The 14,074-nt window shown below is 39.0% G+C and overlaps 1 protein-coding gene across 1 annotated transcript; it reads right to left on the reverse strand.

Annotated features, from left to right (window-relative positions):
• Positions 1 to 1,617: 1,617 nt before the first annotated feature.
• Positions 1,618 to 3,380, reverse strand: LOC134208382 (protein spaetzle-like). The gene is made up of 4 exons (XM_062684371.1): positions 3,212 to 3,380; positions 3,024 to 3,156; positions 2,635 to 2,965; positions 1,618 to 2,561 (listed from the first exon to the last, which is right to left on the reverse strand). Exons 1-4 carry the CDS (start codon positions 3,266 to 3,268, stop codon positions 2,381 to 2,383), a joined length of 702 nt encoding a protein of 233 aa, XP_062540355.1. The 5' UTR covers positions 3,269 to 3,380; the 3' UTR covers positions 1,618 to 2,380.
• Between the last annotated feature and the right edge of the window lie 10,694 nt (positions 3,381 to 14,074).

A 14,074-nucleotide genomic window follows, 5' to 3' on the forward strand; every position in this document is an offset into this window, starting at 1 on the left:
GTACTGAGCTTGCCTTGTTTTTTTTTATACTGTGAAAAGCATCCTGTGATTGAATTAAAACTAATAAAGAGACCATAGTAAACCTGATTGCTTGTATATTGCTACATATTAACTGTTGGGTGTGATATAATTTTATAACTGGCTCCATCCATATACTCCGACCAAATCCTGTAATTCAGGTAACCAACTCCATCGGAAAGAAAAGCTATGTTACCTAGAAAATATTCCCATTTATTTGCTTTTGAATTGTTTTTAATTTAAATTAAAATATTGGTGCAATCTTGATGAAATTATAACATGTAAAGAAAAAGTACCGAATTTGTACACTTTTTGACTATTTACTAAAACTGCAATATCTCAGCCCCAGAACAACATTTCTTGGATCTTTTTTTATGAAAATACTCCTTATAAATAGCTCTTTGTAGTATGTAAGTTTTTCTGAACGAGAAAAAAATATTTTTTGTGTGAGGATGAAATAACTTCGAAAATTAGTCAGAAAAATGTGTTCTTTTCGATATTTAAAAAGTTCTGCAGACTGTGAAAACGCATAATACCAAAAACTAATTCATGGAGAATATGGGCAAAGATCCACAGAAAAATAGAAAAATATAAAACGAATGGGTGACCCTTAAAAAAAGTTGCGAAAGGACCCAATTTTTGATTTTTTACCTAAAAAAAGCTCATTTTTCAAAAATCGATCTGACGCTACCTCTAAACGATTTTTTAGAAATTCGGTTTGTTCTACAAAAATTATCCAGACAGGTATATCTTTCATTTCAGGGTTGAGCACCATGACTTTTCGAACATCGATTTTTTTTGGGACACCCTAATGGATAGACAACTTGAAGCGATAAGATCTATTAAGATTATATTCCCAGGTACGGACAATATATATCAATCAATATATGTTAATGCAATGGCAAAGAGTACGGTAAAATAGGAAGACAACGGACAAACGGCTCGTTCAAGGTATCATGGAAGCAAGAATTTCACGATATTCCATTCACTCCAAACAAAACTGAATACCAGAATGCAATTACTGTTAGCCCACATGCACTTTCCCAGTTCACATACTGTTCAAAACTGCGTGTTCAACAATCGGTTTGTCCTCGTGGGAAATTAAACTTTTTTTTACCCGAACACAACCTGCCGTGTAACATTGGCTGTGCAGTGAAGTACCCACCATTAACAAACATAGCCTGTGATTGAAACTGCAGTTGTTGGTAATCAACTTTGTTTCCCACAATCTTATTATATGGATGTGGTGTAGATATTTTTCATGACAACGATAAAAACAATGTTAAAAACATTTTCTTTTATTTTTTTAATTGTACACTTTGAATAGTTTTCAAGAGCAAATGATAAGAGCTGCCAATCAATTTTAATACTACGCCACAATTTCTTGATGACACTATAAAGGTATTATCCTAGCGAATCAATTGCGATAACCACATTAAAGCTTTTATTGGAGCAATTTTTTTTCTTCTCCTTATTCATCGCCTCTACTTCTAGAACCTTTTCCACTTTTTCAGCTTTTTCAACTATAATCATTTCCACAGTTATTTATTTAAATTTTTTCTATGCCTACCATTGCATGATTTTTGAGTGCTGATAAAAATCGACTTTAAAAATATTCGAAGAGAATTGATCCCATTCCAAGAACTCGCTTTAATAAAAATAGAAAGGTATTCTCCGATTTTAAAAAATATTTATCCTCTAAAATACGCATATTTTCCGACTTGCAGTGAATATTTATTACCGAGTTTTGTTATGGAACTCGACAGCACATGCTATCTTTGAATTTGGGAAGACTGGATTCCCTTTCTATGATATCCACTCAACCAACTACGAGCCAACTCTTCACCAAATCCATCAAATTTACAAAAAAATAGAGGCCTAACAACGAGTTAATATTTTTTAATTTTTTCGCATTTTTTATGGGTTGCTAATGAGGGATCAAATCCCATATTGATGAAAAAACTAAAATTTACTAAAATGATGATGGAATGTTGACATTTTTATCTGTACGTACCATTTAGCATATCTATGTCTTTAGGAGGATCAAAACAGCCAAACCTTCCTGCAGAATAAATGTGGTTGTCAATCTAAAACATAACTCACCAAATAACAATCATTTGTCTAGAGGATCTATACTTAAAAATATGCTGAAACAATTTCGAATCTCGGTAATACAGAGGGGATCAAGTATCCCCACCTTCCCCTACTGTTTCCAACATCACATTCTCTTATCAAATAAAATTACCAAGTTTAAGTGTTGATAGACACTAGTAGATACCACTTGTTTTGAAAAATTAATAAAGATTCCACATAACTACGGCGAGTTAAGTTTCTTTTATATGAATGACTAACATTCGTTACTTCAAAACCTTCCTGATCGAAATTTAATTGCACATTTACAACATGAAGGTATTTTGAAAGTATCTCTATACACCTGATTTGTGTTCACGTTTAAAGCCATTAAAGAAGTATTTGTATACATTTGTTGGCACTCCGATTCCAATAGAAAATGTTCCAGCAAATTGCAGGAACTTCCCGCGTTCCTAAAATTATACAATATTCATTCATATAACATTACCTAGTATTGCATACATTATTCAACTTGCTCCTACTTACACGCACTTTTCTACTTGAACCGATTGTCGAAACTCTGGCGTATTGACGATCAGCACAGTGGTCTCATTCAGATTCAAACCACTTTGAGGATAGATAACCTGCTTTACGGAGTTACACAAGAACGACTGTTCGTACTCTTTACCTGCGTCTCCTTCAAATGGTGGAAGTGGATCGTTTTCAAATATGTCCAATTGTTTGAGATTGTTCAGTTTTACAGCGGCATCCATTACCTGATGCGGATAATCTGTCACACTACTGCATATAGGGATCTCCGAACTGCATTCATCGGAATTCACTGCCGGTAGAATATCATTGGGAAAAATATCGTATTCTGAAATTTAATGTTCCGAAATGAGTACTCTGTTTCGAAATAAGTAAATTAAGAATACCAATCGGATTATTTCGCACGTGGGATGATATTTGGCTTTCGTTTCCTGTAACTTCTCCGGATGCTGGAACTGGGAATTCATTTTTTACCTTATGTCGGACTAGAGGAAGGAAATCATAACACATACTAGCGTTCTTAAAAAAAATTAATGAAGTTCAGAATAAACTCGATTCACTTATTTGAACTTACCATTATTATAAAAAGTTGTATTGAAAGAACAAACGTATAATAATTCTTTGCTAACATTTTAACAGACAATGTTCAATTTCTATATTCGAAATGTAATCAACATCTTTCGCAGTACAATTTAAATACGACTCAGAAACATATTTATGAGCAATCCTTCCAATAGCTTCTTCACTAGAGTGAGTCGATGACGCTAGTCAACAAGCTTGATTGATAGTAGCGAAAAAACCGGCATATATGGGAAAATTTCAATATGGTATCTCACAGCTTCGGCATTGACCGTGTTTTGTTATCATACTGGAATTTGGTCAATAGATCTTTTTAATAAATGAGATCATGTTCGGAATCAGCATCGTAATACAAATAAATAATATGGAGGTGCAATTGATCTTCAAGGTCATCTTTTTCGGTGTCACAAATGCAAATCGCCCTAGCTACCAGCAACCCTAGGTAATAGTGTTTACGCTTGAATAATTTATGGATCAATGCCATCCACAAGGGAGCGAATTGGATTCATTTTATTTTGCTTTTGGTTATAATAACGCTATTTAGATTATATTCTTCCCCATTTAATTTAAATTTTAAACATCATCAAAGATCTGGTTCCACTCCAACGCCATTTTGCTGAAGTTTGATCTGACTGGAATGAAAATATCCAACAATGAACCAACTGTTTTATATCAATTTGTAAATCGAAGTTCTTTTAAAGTAGGGCAACATCTATGTTTTCTATACTGGGGTACACTTTGCGACTGCGAAAATCGGAGACGGTCACGAAAATGTGATAGACTTTGAACGTTCATATCTCAGTTGCTTCTCGGTTAATTTTCAATTTGGGCCATGCGATCAAGAAAGAGTCAATTATTGTTCTGAAAATACTGATTTTCAACTTTTTATTATCGATAATTGATAAACAGTTTAGAAATAGGTAAATCAACCAATACTGTAAATGCATCGCAAGCACAGACATCAGAGTCAAGCAACTTGCGGGTTTAGATCTCATCCTCAGTTCGGATGCGCTGGTGGCAGTTTCGATGGAAAACTTTCGCATCGGTGGTGGTTGTTGCCGTTCTTTCAACCTCAACTCTTTGGTCAGCACCAACGTGATCGACCAGCAGCAGCGGCGAGTGGCTGTCGCCGTGAGTGCAATGATGACTCCGGTAGCAAAGGTCCCAAGAGGAAAGTAAATCTTCGCATGGTCGTCGCTGACAGGAGCATCACAAAGTGAAATTTCAACGCAAGGTTCGAACAAGCGTTTGATTGTTGTTTGTTAGTAATCAAAAAAGACGTTTTTGCGTCGAAAGCTACGTGAAGTTTGGTAGTCACGCTTTAAGGGCGTTCGATACAGTGATGTAGGAATAAAACAAGACACTAGAACTGACTGTCGTATGAATGGTGGTTGTGATTTATTGTGTGAGGGCATTCAGCTCAAAGTTGTCTTATCTCATCTCAGCTTTTTATTATCGAGGCACTTCGTCAGAGCTTGCCATTTATTTATTTACTAGCAGACCCGACGAACTTAGTTTCCCCTAAATTTGATTAAATCGCTGATTAGTTCTTGAGTTATGCAGAAATTTTTGTTTCATTTGTATGGGAGCTCCCTTTTCCAAAGCGGGAAGGGGTCTCGAATCGTCGAGAACCATTTTTACCGGATTCTTGTCCTTGCTAGAGAACTGATTAATTTACATCGGTAATAAAGATCGATTCAACGTGTCCCGAAAAGTCAGCCACCCCATGACTGAATCATCAAAAGAAATGAGTTTTACTGCACAGGGATACATAGAACTCGAATCACCATTCTGGCCTGAATAATTTTGGTCATGCGATTGATTGCATTGGGACTTAAGCGCAGGCAGCTCAGTACGTTGTACTCAGTACTACTTGGGAGTGACATTTCGCAGATGGATCAAATCTTTGGTGAGTGTATCAATAGGTAGGGTGTTGCTGACCCTGCTCGTGAACGTGAGTACGACAGCTGCCCAAGCCACAACGTAAAAATCATCATAGGAGATTTGAACGCTCAGGTTGGCCAAAAGGAGGAGCTTAGACCGACTATTAGGAATATGGCCATTCGCACCACCTACTTCCAACACAGCCTCCCGTATCGGTACACCTGGAGATCACCACTGCAGACAGAATCACAAATCAACCACGTACTGATTGATGGACGGCACTTCTCCGACATTATCGTCGTCAGGGCATATCGTTGCGCCAACATCAACTCTGACCACTATCTGGTGATGGTTAAACTGCGCCCAAAACTATCCGTCATCAACAATGTTCGGTACAGACGACCGCCGCGGTACGACCTAGAGCGACTGAAGCAACTTGATGTCGCCACTGCATACGCGCAGCATCGCGATGCAGCGTTGCCGGAAGAGGGTGAGCTCGCTAGGGCCCCTCTTGAAGACTGCTGGAAAACAATCAAAGCAGCCATTAACGACACAGCGGAGAACAACGTCGGGTATATGGGACGAAGTCGACGGAACGATTGGTTCGACGACGAGTGCAGACAGGTTCTGGAGGAAAAGGACGCAGCGCAGGCGGTCGCACTGCAGCAAGGTACCCGGCAGAACTTGGATCGTTATAGACGGAAGCGGAGACAGCAGACCCGCCTTTTCCAGGAGAAGAAACGCCGCCTAGAAGAAGCGGAGTGCGAAGAGATGGAACAGCTGTGCCGTTCTCAAGAAACACGCAAGTTCTATCAGAAGCTCAACGCATCCCGCAAAGGCTTCGTCCCGCGAGCCGAAATGTGCCGGGATAAAGATGGGAGCATCTTGACGGACGAACGTGTGGTGATCGAAAGGTGGAAGCAGCACTATGAGGAACATTTGAATGGCGCTGAGAGTACTGGCAGTGAAAGTCAAGGCAGCGGAGGAGATGACTACATCAGTTCAGCGGACGATGGAAGTCAACCAACCCCCATCTTGAGGGAAGTTAAGGATGCCATCCAACAGCTAAAGACCAATAAACCAGCTGGTAAGGATGGTATTGGAGCTGAGCTCATTAAGATGGGCTCGGAAAAGCTGGCCACTTGCCTGTACAAATTGATAGTCAGAATCTGGGAAACTGAACAGCTACCGGAGGAGTGGAAGGAAGGGGTTATATGCCCTATTTACAAGAAAGGCGACAAGCTGGAGTGTGACAACTTTCGAGCGATCACCATCCTTAATGCCGCCTACAAAATGATATCCCAGATCATCTTCCGTCGTCTGTCACCATTAGTGAATGAGTTCGTGGGAAGTTATTAAGCCGGTTTCGTTTACGGCCGCTCGACAACGGACCAGATCTTTACTATACGGCAAATACTTCAAAAATGCTGTGAATACCACGTCCCAACGCATCATCTGTTCGTTGATTTCAAGGCGGCATACGACCGTATAGACCGCTTAAAGCCATGGAAAGTTATGGGAAGCTTACCAGACTGATCAAAGCAACGGTGGATGGTTTGCAAAACTGTGTGAAGATTTCGGGCGAACACTCCAGTTCGTTCGAATCGCGCCGGGGACTAAGACAAGGCGATGGACTTTCGTGCCTGTTGTTCAACATTGCGCTAGAAGGTGTCATGCGGAGAGCCGGGTGTAAAATGGGTACGATTTTCAACAGATCCAGTCAATTTATTTGTTTCGCGGATGACATGGACATTGTCGGCCGAACATTTGCAAAGGTGGCAGACCTGTACACCCACTTGAAACGTGAAGCAACAAAAGTTGGACTGGTGGTGAATGCGTCAAAGACAAAGTACATGCTTGTGGGCGGAACAGAGCGCGACAGGGCCTGCCTGGGAAGCAGTGTTACGATAGACGGGGATACCTTCGAGGTGGTCGAGGAATTCGTCTACCTCGGATCCTTGCTAACGGCTGATAACAATGTTAGTCGTGAAATACGAAGGCGCATCATCTGTGGAAGTCGGGCCTACTACGGGCTCCAGAAGAAACTGCGGTCAAAAAAGATTCGCCACAGCACCAAATGTGTCATGTACAAAACGTTAATAAGACCGGTTGTCCTCTACGGACATGAAACATGGACAATGCTCGAAGAGGACTTACAAGCACTCGGAGTATTCGAGAGACGGGTGCTTAGGACCATCTTTGGCGTTGAGCAAGAAGATGGTATGTGGCGGCGAAGAATGAACCACGAGCTCGCCCAACTCTATGGCGAACCCAGTTTCCAGAGAGTAGCTAAAGCCGGAAGGGTACGATGGCCAGGACATGTTGCAAGAATACCGGACAGCAACCCTGCAAAGATGGTGTTCGCTTCCGATCCGGCAGGTACGAGACGGCGTGGAGCGCAGCGAGCGAGATGTGCAGACCAGGTGCAAAACGACTTGGCGAGCATGGGGCGTATTCGAGGATGCAGCCTCAAACCGTGTTTTGTGGCGTCAAATTGTTGATTCAGTGTTATCTGTTCAGATGTAGACTAAATAAATGAAAATGAAACACTTCAAAGGATAGACTCTGGGTACGGACATGATCAACGGTTAACTGACCATTTGACTCGTGTTCTTATACTTTTTTCGCGTAGTATATAATTGAATTCTAAGCTCACTCTATTTGTAAACGTATTTTAAGCATAACCTTTCTATTCGATATTAAAATTTCTGTTCCAATATTGTATGACGGCTACCAAGATATTCCCGATGCTATTTTGACGTAAACTACGTCTAAAGGGAAGACTCAGATACAGGGTGTAAAACCGAAATTTCCAAATTCGAGACCGTCACGAAATTTGGATAGATTTCAAACGCTAATAGCGTCTTTATCTTTCCATGGATTTTCGAGATTTGCTTATCAATAGATTCGGAAACTCTCCAGAAATTTGCCAATTCTATTGATACTATTGATTATCAACGTTAAACTATTGAATATGTTATTTCTTTCCAAACCGGGTGAAAAATTCAATTCCGTTCATAAATCCCCAACACGGACATCAGATTGCAGTAACGTACGGGCCTTTTGATCCACTGCTTCGTTTTCCCTGTATATAAAAAGCCCCGTGTTTCGCGTGCGCGTGTCATTTTCATTCTGGATGTCATGGAGAACGGGCCAGCGCGGTTCCAGCGATAACGCCTGTGGTTTGGTCTGTTGTGGTAAAAACTCATGGACGATTCAAATCAAGTCCAACTCAGCACCTAAAAACTCATGGATGAGTTGAATCATCGTATGTTTTCTGTATGTATCTGAGAGAGAGAAGCCAGCTCACTGACAGATCGTTTATTTACTATGTTTTCTTCTTCTTTATTTGTGAGGAAACCGTAGAAACTAAACAAATCAAAGTAACATTTCATAACGTCGGAAGCAACATTTTTCACTTCAATAAAAACATGTTCAAATTAGCTGATTTTATGGTTATGACCTTCATAATGTGGAAAAAAACGATTTCTCATAATACGGGATCATTCATATGGATAATTACGAGTTTAAATCACTGTACCAGATATAAGAAAAGTTGCGAACATAAATCGCCAAATAAATAATTTTGGTTACGACCATATGAAGTTGCATCGCAGTGTTTACTTTTCCGGTTCGCAGTGACTGGATCCCGGTGACATTAGGATGAACGTTAATAAAGCGAGCTGTCTTCTCTCTCTCAGGTATGTATGTAGAATCACGAGCGCGTGTCAAACGGAGAAGCTGCAAAAATTTATTCGCATGGATGACTATCTACTAAAATTATAAGTCTTTCTCTGAATTGAGATTTTATTATCAATAAATTCGGAAACTTTTCACCAATTCGTTAATTGTTTTAAAACTATTGATTGTCAACGTAAAACTATTGAAAATTTTAGTTCTTTCACGTCTGGTAAAAGTTTCAGAACTAACCAACTCCGTTCATGCATCCCCAACACGGACATAACGCACGCACCTTTTGGCCCACTGCTTCATTTTTCCTGGGCATAGTCGTGTCTTGCGGCCATTGGCGGCCTTCGACGGGTAGTTGTTGCAGAAAATTATTCACAAAGATGACGTATGTAGCAAATAAGGGGAAAATCATTAAGTGGCTGTCGTCGGTGACAGCAGAATTGTGGAAATGCAATTTTCTCCTCATTTTAACTCGCTGTCGACAAACCTGTTCTACTAAAAAATTAAACAAATTCTATTGAACATGCTGATGACAACCGCACGATGGTTTCAAGAAAAAACGCAAACGCGCGCCTGAGAGCAGCTTTTTGAATTGACTTGAGACGATGGCTGCACCGGTAGCGGTTCAAGTAACATCTGTATGGTCGTCGGTGGTGATTGAGAAAAATGTTTGTTCTGAAAACAGTTTAAGATAATTTTTGGTTGAAATTCGCTATTGTGTCATGTATACAACCTAATGTTCATTTGATATTACGATTCCCATTGCACTAAGAGGTTTTACGTAGTTTACGTCGAGCGGTCGTGTCTTGTACACAACCCTTCTGTTTTTTTCGAAGCTATCAGTAGGAATCCATTAATTTATTTATTTATTTATTGTCGTCAATCATGTTTGTAGACCGTTTGATACAGATTTAGTCTTATAATATAGTTCTCCGTTACTTAAAATTACTAAACACTTTTATCCGATATGAAAATTATATACACCAAGCATTTACTGAGTACGCAAGTATTGTTTCAATTTAGTCTTAGATGTATTGAAATCAATAGCATTCCAATGTTTATTATAGGCAGCCATCATTTGATTTATGGGTCCGAATTTCGCATAGTTTGTACGATGACTACTACAGGCAAATAAAGTTCGATTTCGCAAAGGTCTTTGTGGGATATAAAAATTTAATTTAGATAATATTGCCTCTGAGTCGACCTTGTTCGAGATAACATCATTAATGAAAGATAGCATCGCATATTCCCGTCGTTCCTTCAATGTTTGTATACTAATTAGCATGCATCGTGCTTTATAAGACGGGAGTGGAAGTTGAGTCCACCCCAACTTGCGTAGTGCATATAATAAAAATTGCTTTTGTACCGACTCAATTCTTGTGTCATGCGTGACTGTGTAAGGTGACCAAACTATGCTGCAATATTCAAGTATCGATCTGACATAAGCAATATATAATGTTTTTATAGTGTATGGATCGTGGAAGTTGTAGCCAAACCTTTTATGAATCCTAACATATTATTAGCTTTGTTTATAATAGTATTATAATGGTCAATGAACGTAAGCTTAGAGTCTATAATTATGCCAAGATCCCTAACTCTATCACATCTTGTCACCTTTTGGCTACCTAAAGTGATTGTCATATTTGGAATACTTCGTTTTCTGCTTATAGTAATCAAGTTGCATTTCTTTATATTGAGCTGTAACAAACTTTTTATACACCAGTTATGAAATATCTGGATCTCGTGTTTGAATGTGTTCATGTCTTCAGCGTCTTTGATCTCAATAAAAAGTTTCATATCGTCAGCGTAAATCAATACTTTTAGATGCTTTAGAATGAAGGACAAGTCGTTTACAAACAAAATAAACAATAGCGGACCTAAATGAGAGCCTTGCGGGACTCCCGATGTGGAATGAATAGCTACAGATTGCTTTCCTTTGAACCTAACTATTTGATTGCGACTGGTCAGATATGCTTCAAGCCATTTAAGGAGTCCAGGCTGGATTCCCATTTTTGCAGTTTAAAGAGAAGCATTGGTATATCAACTCTATCGAACGCTTTACTAAAATCCGTATATAAAACTTCAACGTGATTTCCTCTGTCCATGGCTTCAAGAGAATAATTCACAAATTCCAGTAAGTTCGTAGCGGTCGACCGACCTTTAAAGAATCCGTGCTGGCTTGTAGTGATCCTATTTTTATTTGGTTGAATATTTTCTCATTGACAATTGCTTCGAGTAATTTTGGAATGGTGGAGAAGAGCGATTCCGCGGTAATTGCGGATGTCGGATTTTTGCCAGACTTGAAAATCGGCACCAGAAAGGAAGTTTTCCACGGTTTAGGAAATTCTCCAGATTTTAGTGACATATTGAAAAGCCAAAACAAAGGAGCAGTGAGCTCAGCTGCCATAGTTTTCAAAAATACGGGGAACACCATCTGGACCGGTACTGTTTGTTACGTCCAATTGTTTTAACGCGTCCAAGATGTCAAGAACATTAATTTGGTCGACGCTTATATCGTTTGAGAACTCAGGATAGAAATCAAAAAACGCGCGATCACGGTCCTCCTCTGATTGTTCAGAGTAAATTTCACGGAAATACTCAGCAAACAAATTGCAAATCTCATCAGAATTAGTACCCACTTTGCTGTCTATGTACATTATTGAGGGAAAATTGTCAGTCTTTAGTTTGGTGTTTACATATTGGAAAAATATTTTGGGACAAGATTTAATTTCCGCTTCAGTTTTTGCATTATACTCATCAAATGCTGTGTGCATAGCCGTATTAAGTTGATCGCAAATGTTCAAATAATTTTCCATACTACTTGAATTATTAATTTTTTTGTGATTTCTATGCGCCTTTGCTTTCGATTTTTTAAGTTCTTTATTTGCCTATTGAACCAAATTGGTTCTTTTGTAGAAAAAGAGCGTCTACGTCTTTTAACTGGAACTTCTTCTTTTATTATTTTGAACAATTTACTGTAGAATAAATTAGCAGCATTTTCGATATTATCTTGATTCCTCAAAGTTGTTTGCCAATCAATAATGTTTAATTTATTTCTAATGTTCTCGTAATTAGCTGCTTGATAATCCAGAACTTCCTCAATTTGATAGTCATTAGGTGGGGAAACATCGTGTAAAAACAAAGAGTATTCGATTGCCGTGTGAAACACTTCATTTCTCCATAATGGTGTGAGTGATTCGTTCACACTAAAGTCATCATAAATGTTAGTTAGCAATAGGTCCAAATGACAGTTCTGTTGATTTTTTACATGGTTGACCTGATTAAGTCCCAAGCTTGAGATTTTGTCAAAAATAAAGTGCAGAATTTCACTTTCTCCAACTATTGGAAGCAAAATGTTTTCATTATCAATATCTGGTATGAAATCTACATTGCGTTGGTTGAAATCACCGAAAATGTGAATTTTTGTTTCAGGAGTTTGGCCTGACAAAATTTGATCAGCTACAGAAAAAACTTATCATATAGATCTTTATTGGCTCTGTTTGGAGGAAAGTATACCGAAGCGAAAATATGATTCTCATTTGCCATTTGAACTTTCACCCACACGTGCTCGAATTCTTTAAATTTCGTTACTGCAATGATTTCTGAATTATAACTTGTGGAAACTGCCACCAGAACACCACCACCTGATTTCTTTTCGGACCATTCGCAATCTCTGTCATCTCTAAAGACATTATAACTGTTACCAAAAACTTCCTCACTTCTTACACTCATATCCCAGCTTGTCTCGTTTGCTAGAATTATTGAATAAGAGCAGCTCAAAATATTATTTTGTATTTCCTTAATTTTAGAAGCACTTCGCATGCGATTAAAGTTTTGAAAATAGATTGATATTTCTTTTGATGCATGCAAATTTTGCGAAGAACTATTTTGGTTATGATTCAATTGAGCTTGTAACTGATTGTTATTAACACTATTATCCTCAAAAGTTAGTTTTTCATTTCCTTCACTACTATTAGGTACCTCTCGGTTGTGGAAACTTGATATATTCAGATTATTGCTATTCTCCGAGTGCATCAGTTCCGTAGTTTCATCCACATCAGTATTTTTGCCATCGTCACTTATGCTAAGAATATTACAATTTAAACGTGTACATCCATTGCTTTCCTCTAAGGAGTTCGTCAATCCTGGCAAAAACACTGACAGACACAGGGCCTCGGCGATGGAGATATTGCGTTGGTTGTTCTTGAATGGTTAGCAGCAAAGTATGGATTTAACACCTCTCCTCTCCGAAAAGCGATGGTTGGGCGGTACGGGTGTTGGCTTGATGGTGGTGGCGGTCGCGAAAAGTGTTCCTTAGCCGCCGCGAGCAGCTCTCTATCGCGCGGAAGTATAGGTGTATGGCTGTTTTGTTTGTCACTGCGCCACGGTGGGTAGTATGGTGGTGTTGATCAGTCTTATTGTTACAATAATTCCGTTTATGTTTCTGCTTATCACGCGATCTGTCTGTTTTTTTCTGCTTCTGTCGACGAATGCATGCATCAAACTCCGACCAGTCCCGTTTCCATATCCACCTCCCTTTCCAGCGCCATAGTGGGTCATAATCGCGCGGTTCCTTGTACTTTGCGTGGAAATTTAATTCGTCACGTGTCTTTTCTGGAATGGGGCGAGGCAGATTCAAATCAGGTTGATTATTTATTATTACACCACGTTAAACTGTGCAGTTGGCCAGTGGTGTCAATAAACTTTTATTTCTGATGCATTTAGCGTCGATTATGCGTCAAAATGGCTGATGAAATAAGTTAGATACTCGAAAAAGAGAGCTTTAAGATTGACTCGTACCATTAGAGAAAGCTAGTGAAGCTAGTTAGACGCACGTGGCAAGGAACATTATTCAAGTGAGGATTATTTGCAGCATAGAGAAACCGACGTTAATTTTCAAATTCAATCAAAATCATCGTCACAGAAACATTATCGCTCAATGCTAAATGCACTGTGTTTGGACAAGCGGAAATCAGATGGCGATAGTGTGCAAACGTCAAACACAAGCAAATAATGGATGAAAGCGCCACCGGTGGCAGTTCGAACACCTACAAAAAAAATGAATCATCAAATGTTCAAAAGGTGATCGATGGAACATATGTTGAGTGAGACGTCTGTTTCTCTGTGTTTGCAGTGTAAAAGTGATTATCATATAGCAAATAGGATCATCTGGTTAGGCTAGTCTTTTAGGTCACGCTACCCCTTTCGGACAATCAAAGGAAATAGCGCATATGCACATTGACTTGTAGCGGTATGTTGGAACTAGTAATGATTTCAAAAGAAA

This window comes from Armigeres subalbatus, chromosome 1, assembly GCF_024139115.2.
Source record: "Armigeres subalbatus isolate Guangzhou_Male chromosome 1, GZ_Asu_2, whole genome shotgun sequence".
Taxonomy (NCBI): Eukaryota; Metazoa; Arthropoda; class Insecta; order Diptera; family Culicidae; genus Armigeres; species Armigeres subalbatus.

Coding starts and splice junctions, on each gene's coding strand:
- LOC134208382 (XM_062684371.1), bottom strand. CDS start 3,268: ATGTTAGCAAAGAATTATTATACGTTTGTTCTTTCAATACAACTTTTT. Junction 3,157..3,211: donor TACAACTTTTTATAATAATG/GTAAGTTCAAAT, acceptor ATTTTTTTTAAG/AACGCTAGTATGTGTTATGA. Junction 2,562..2,634: donor GTTCAAGTAGAAAAGTGCGT/GTAAGTAGGAGC, acceptor GTATAATTTTAG/GAACGCGGGAAGTTCCTGCA.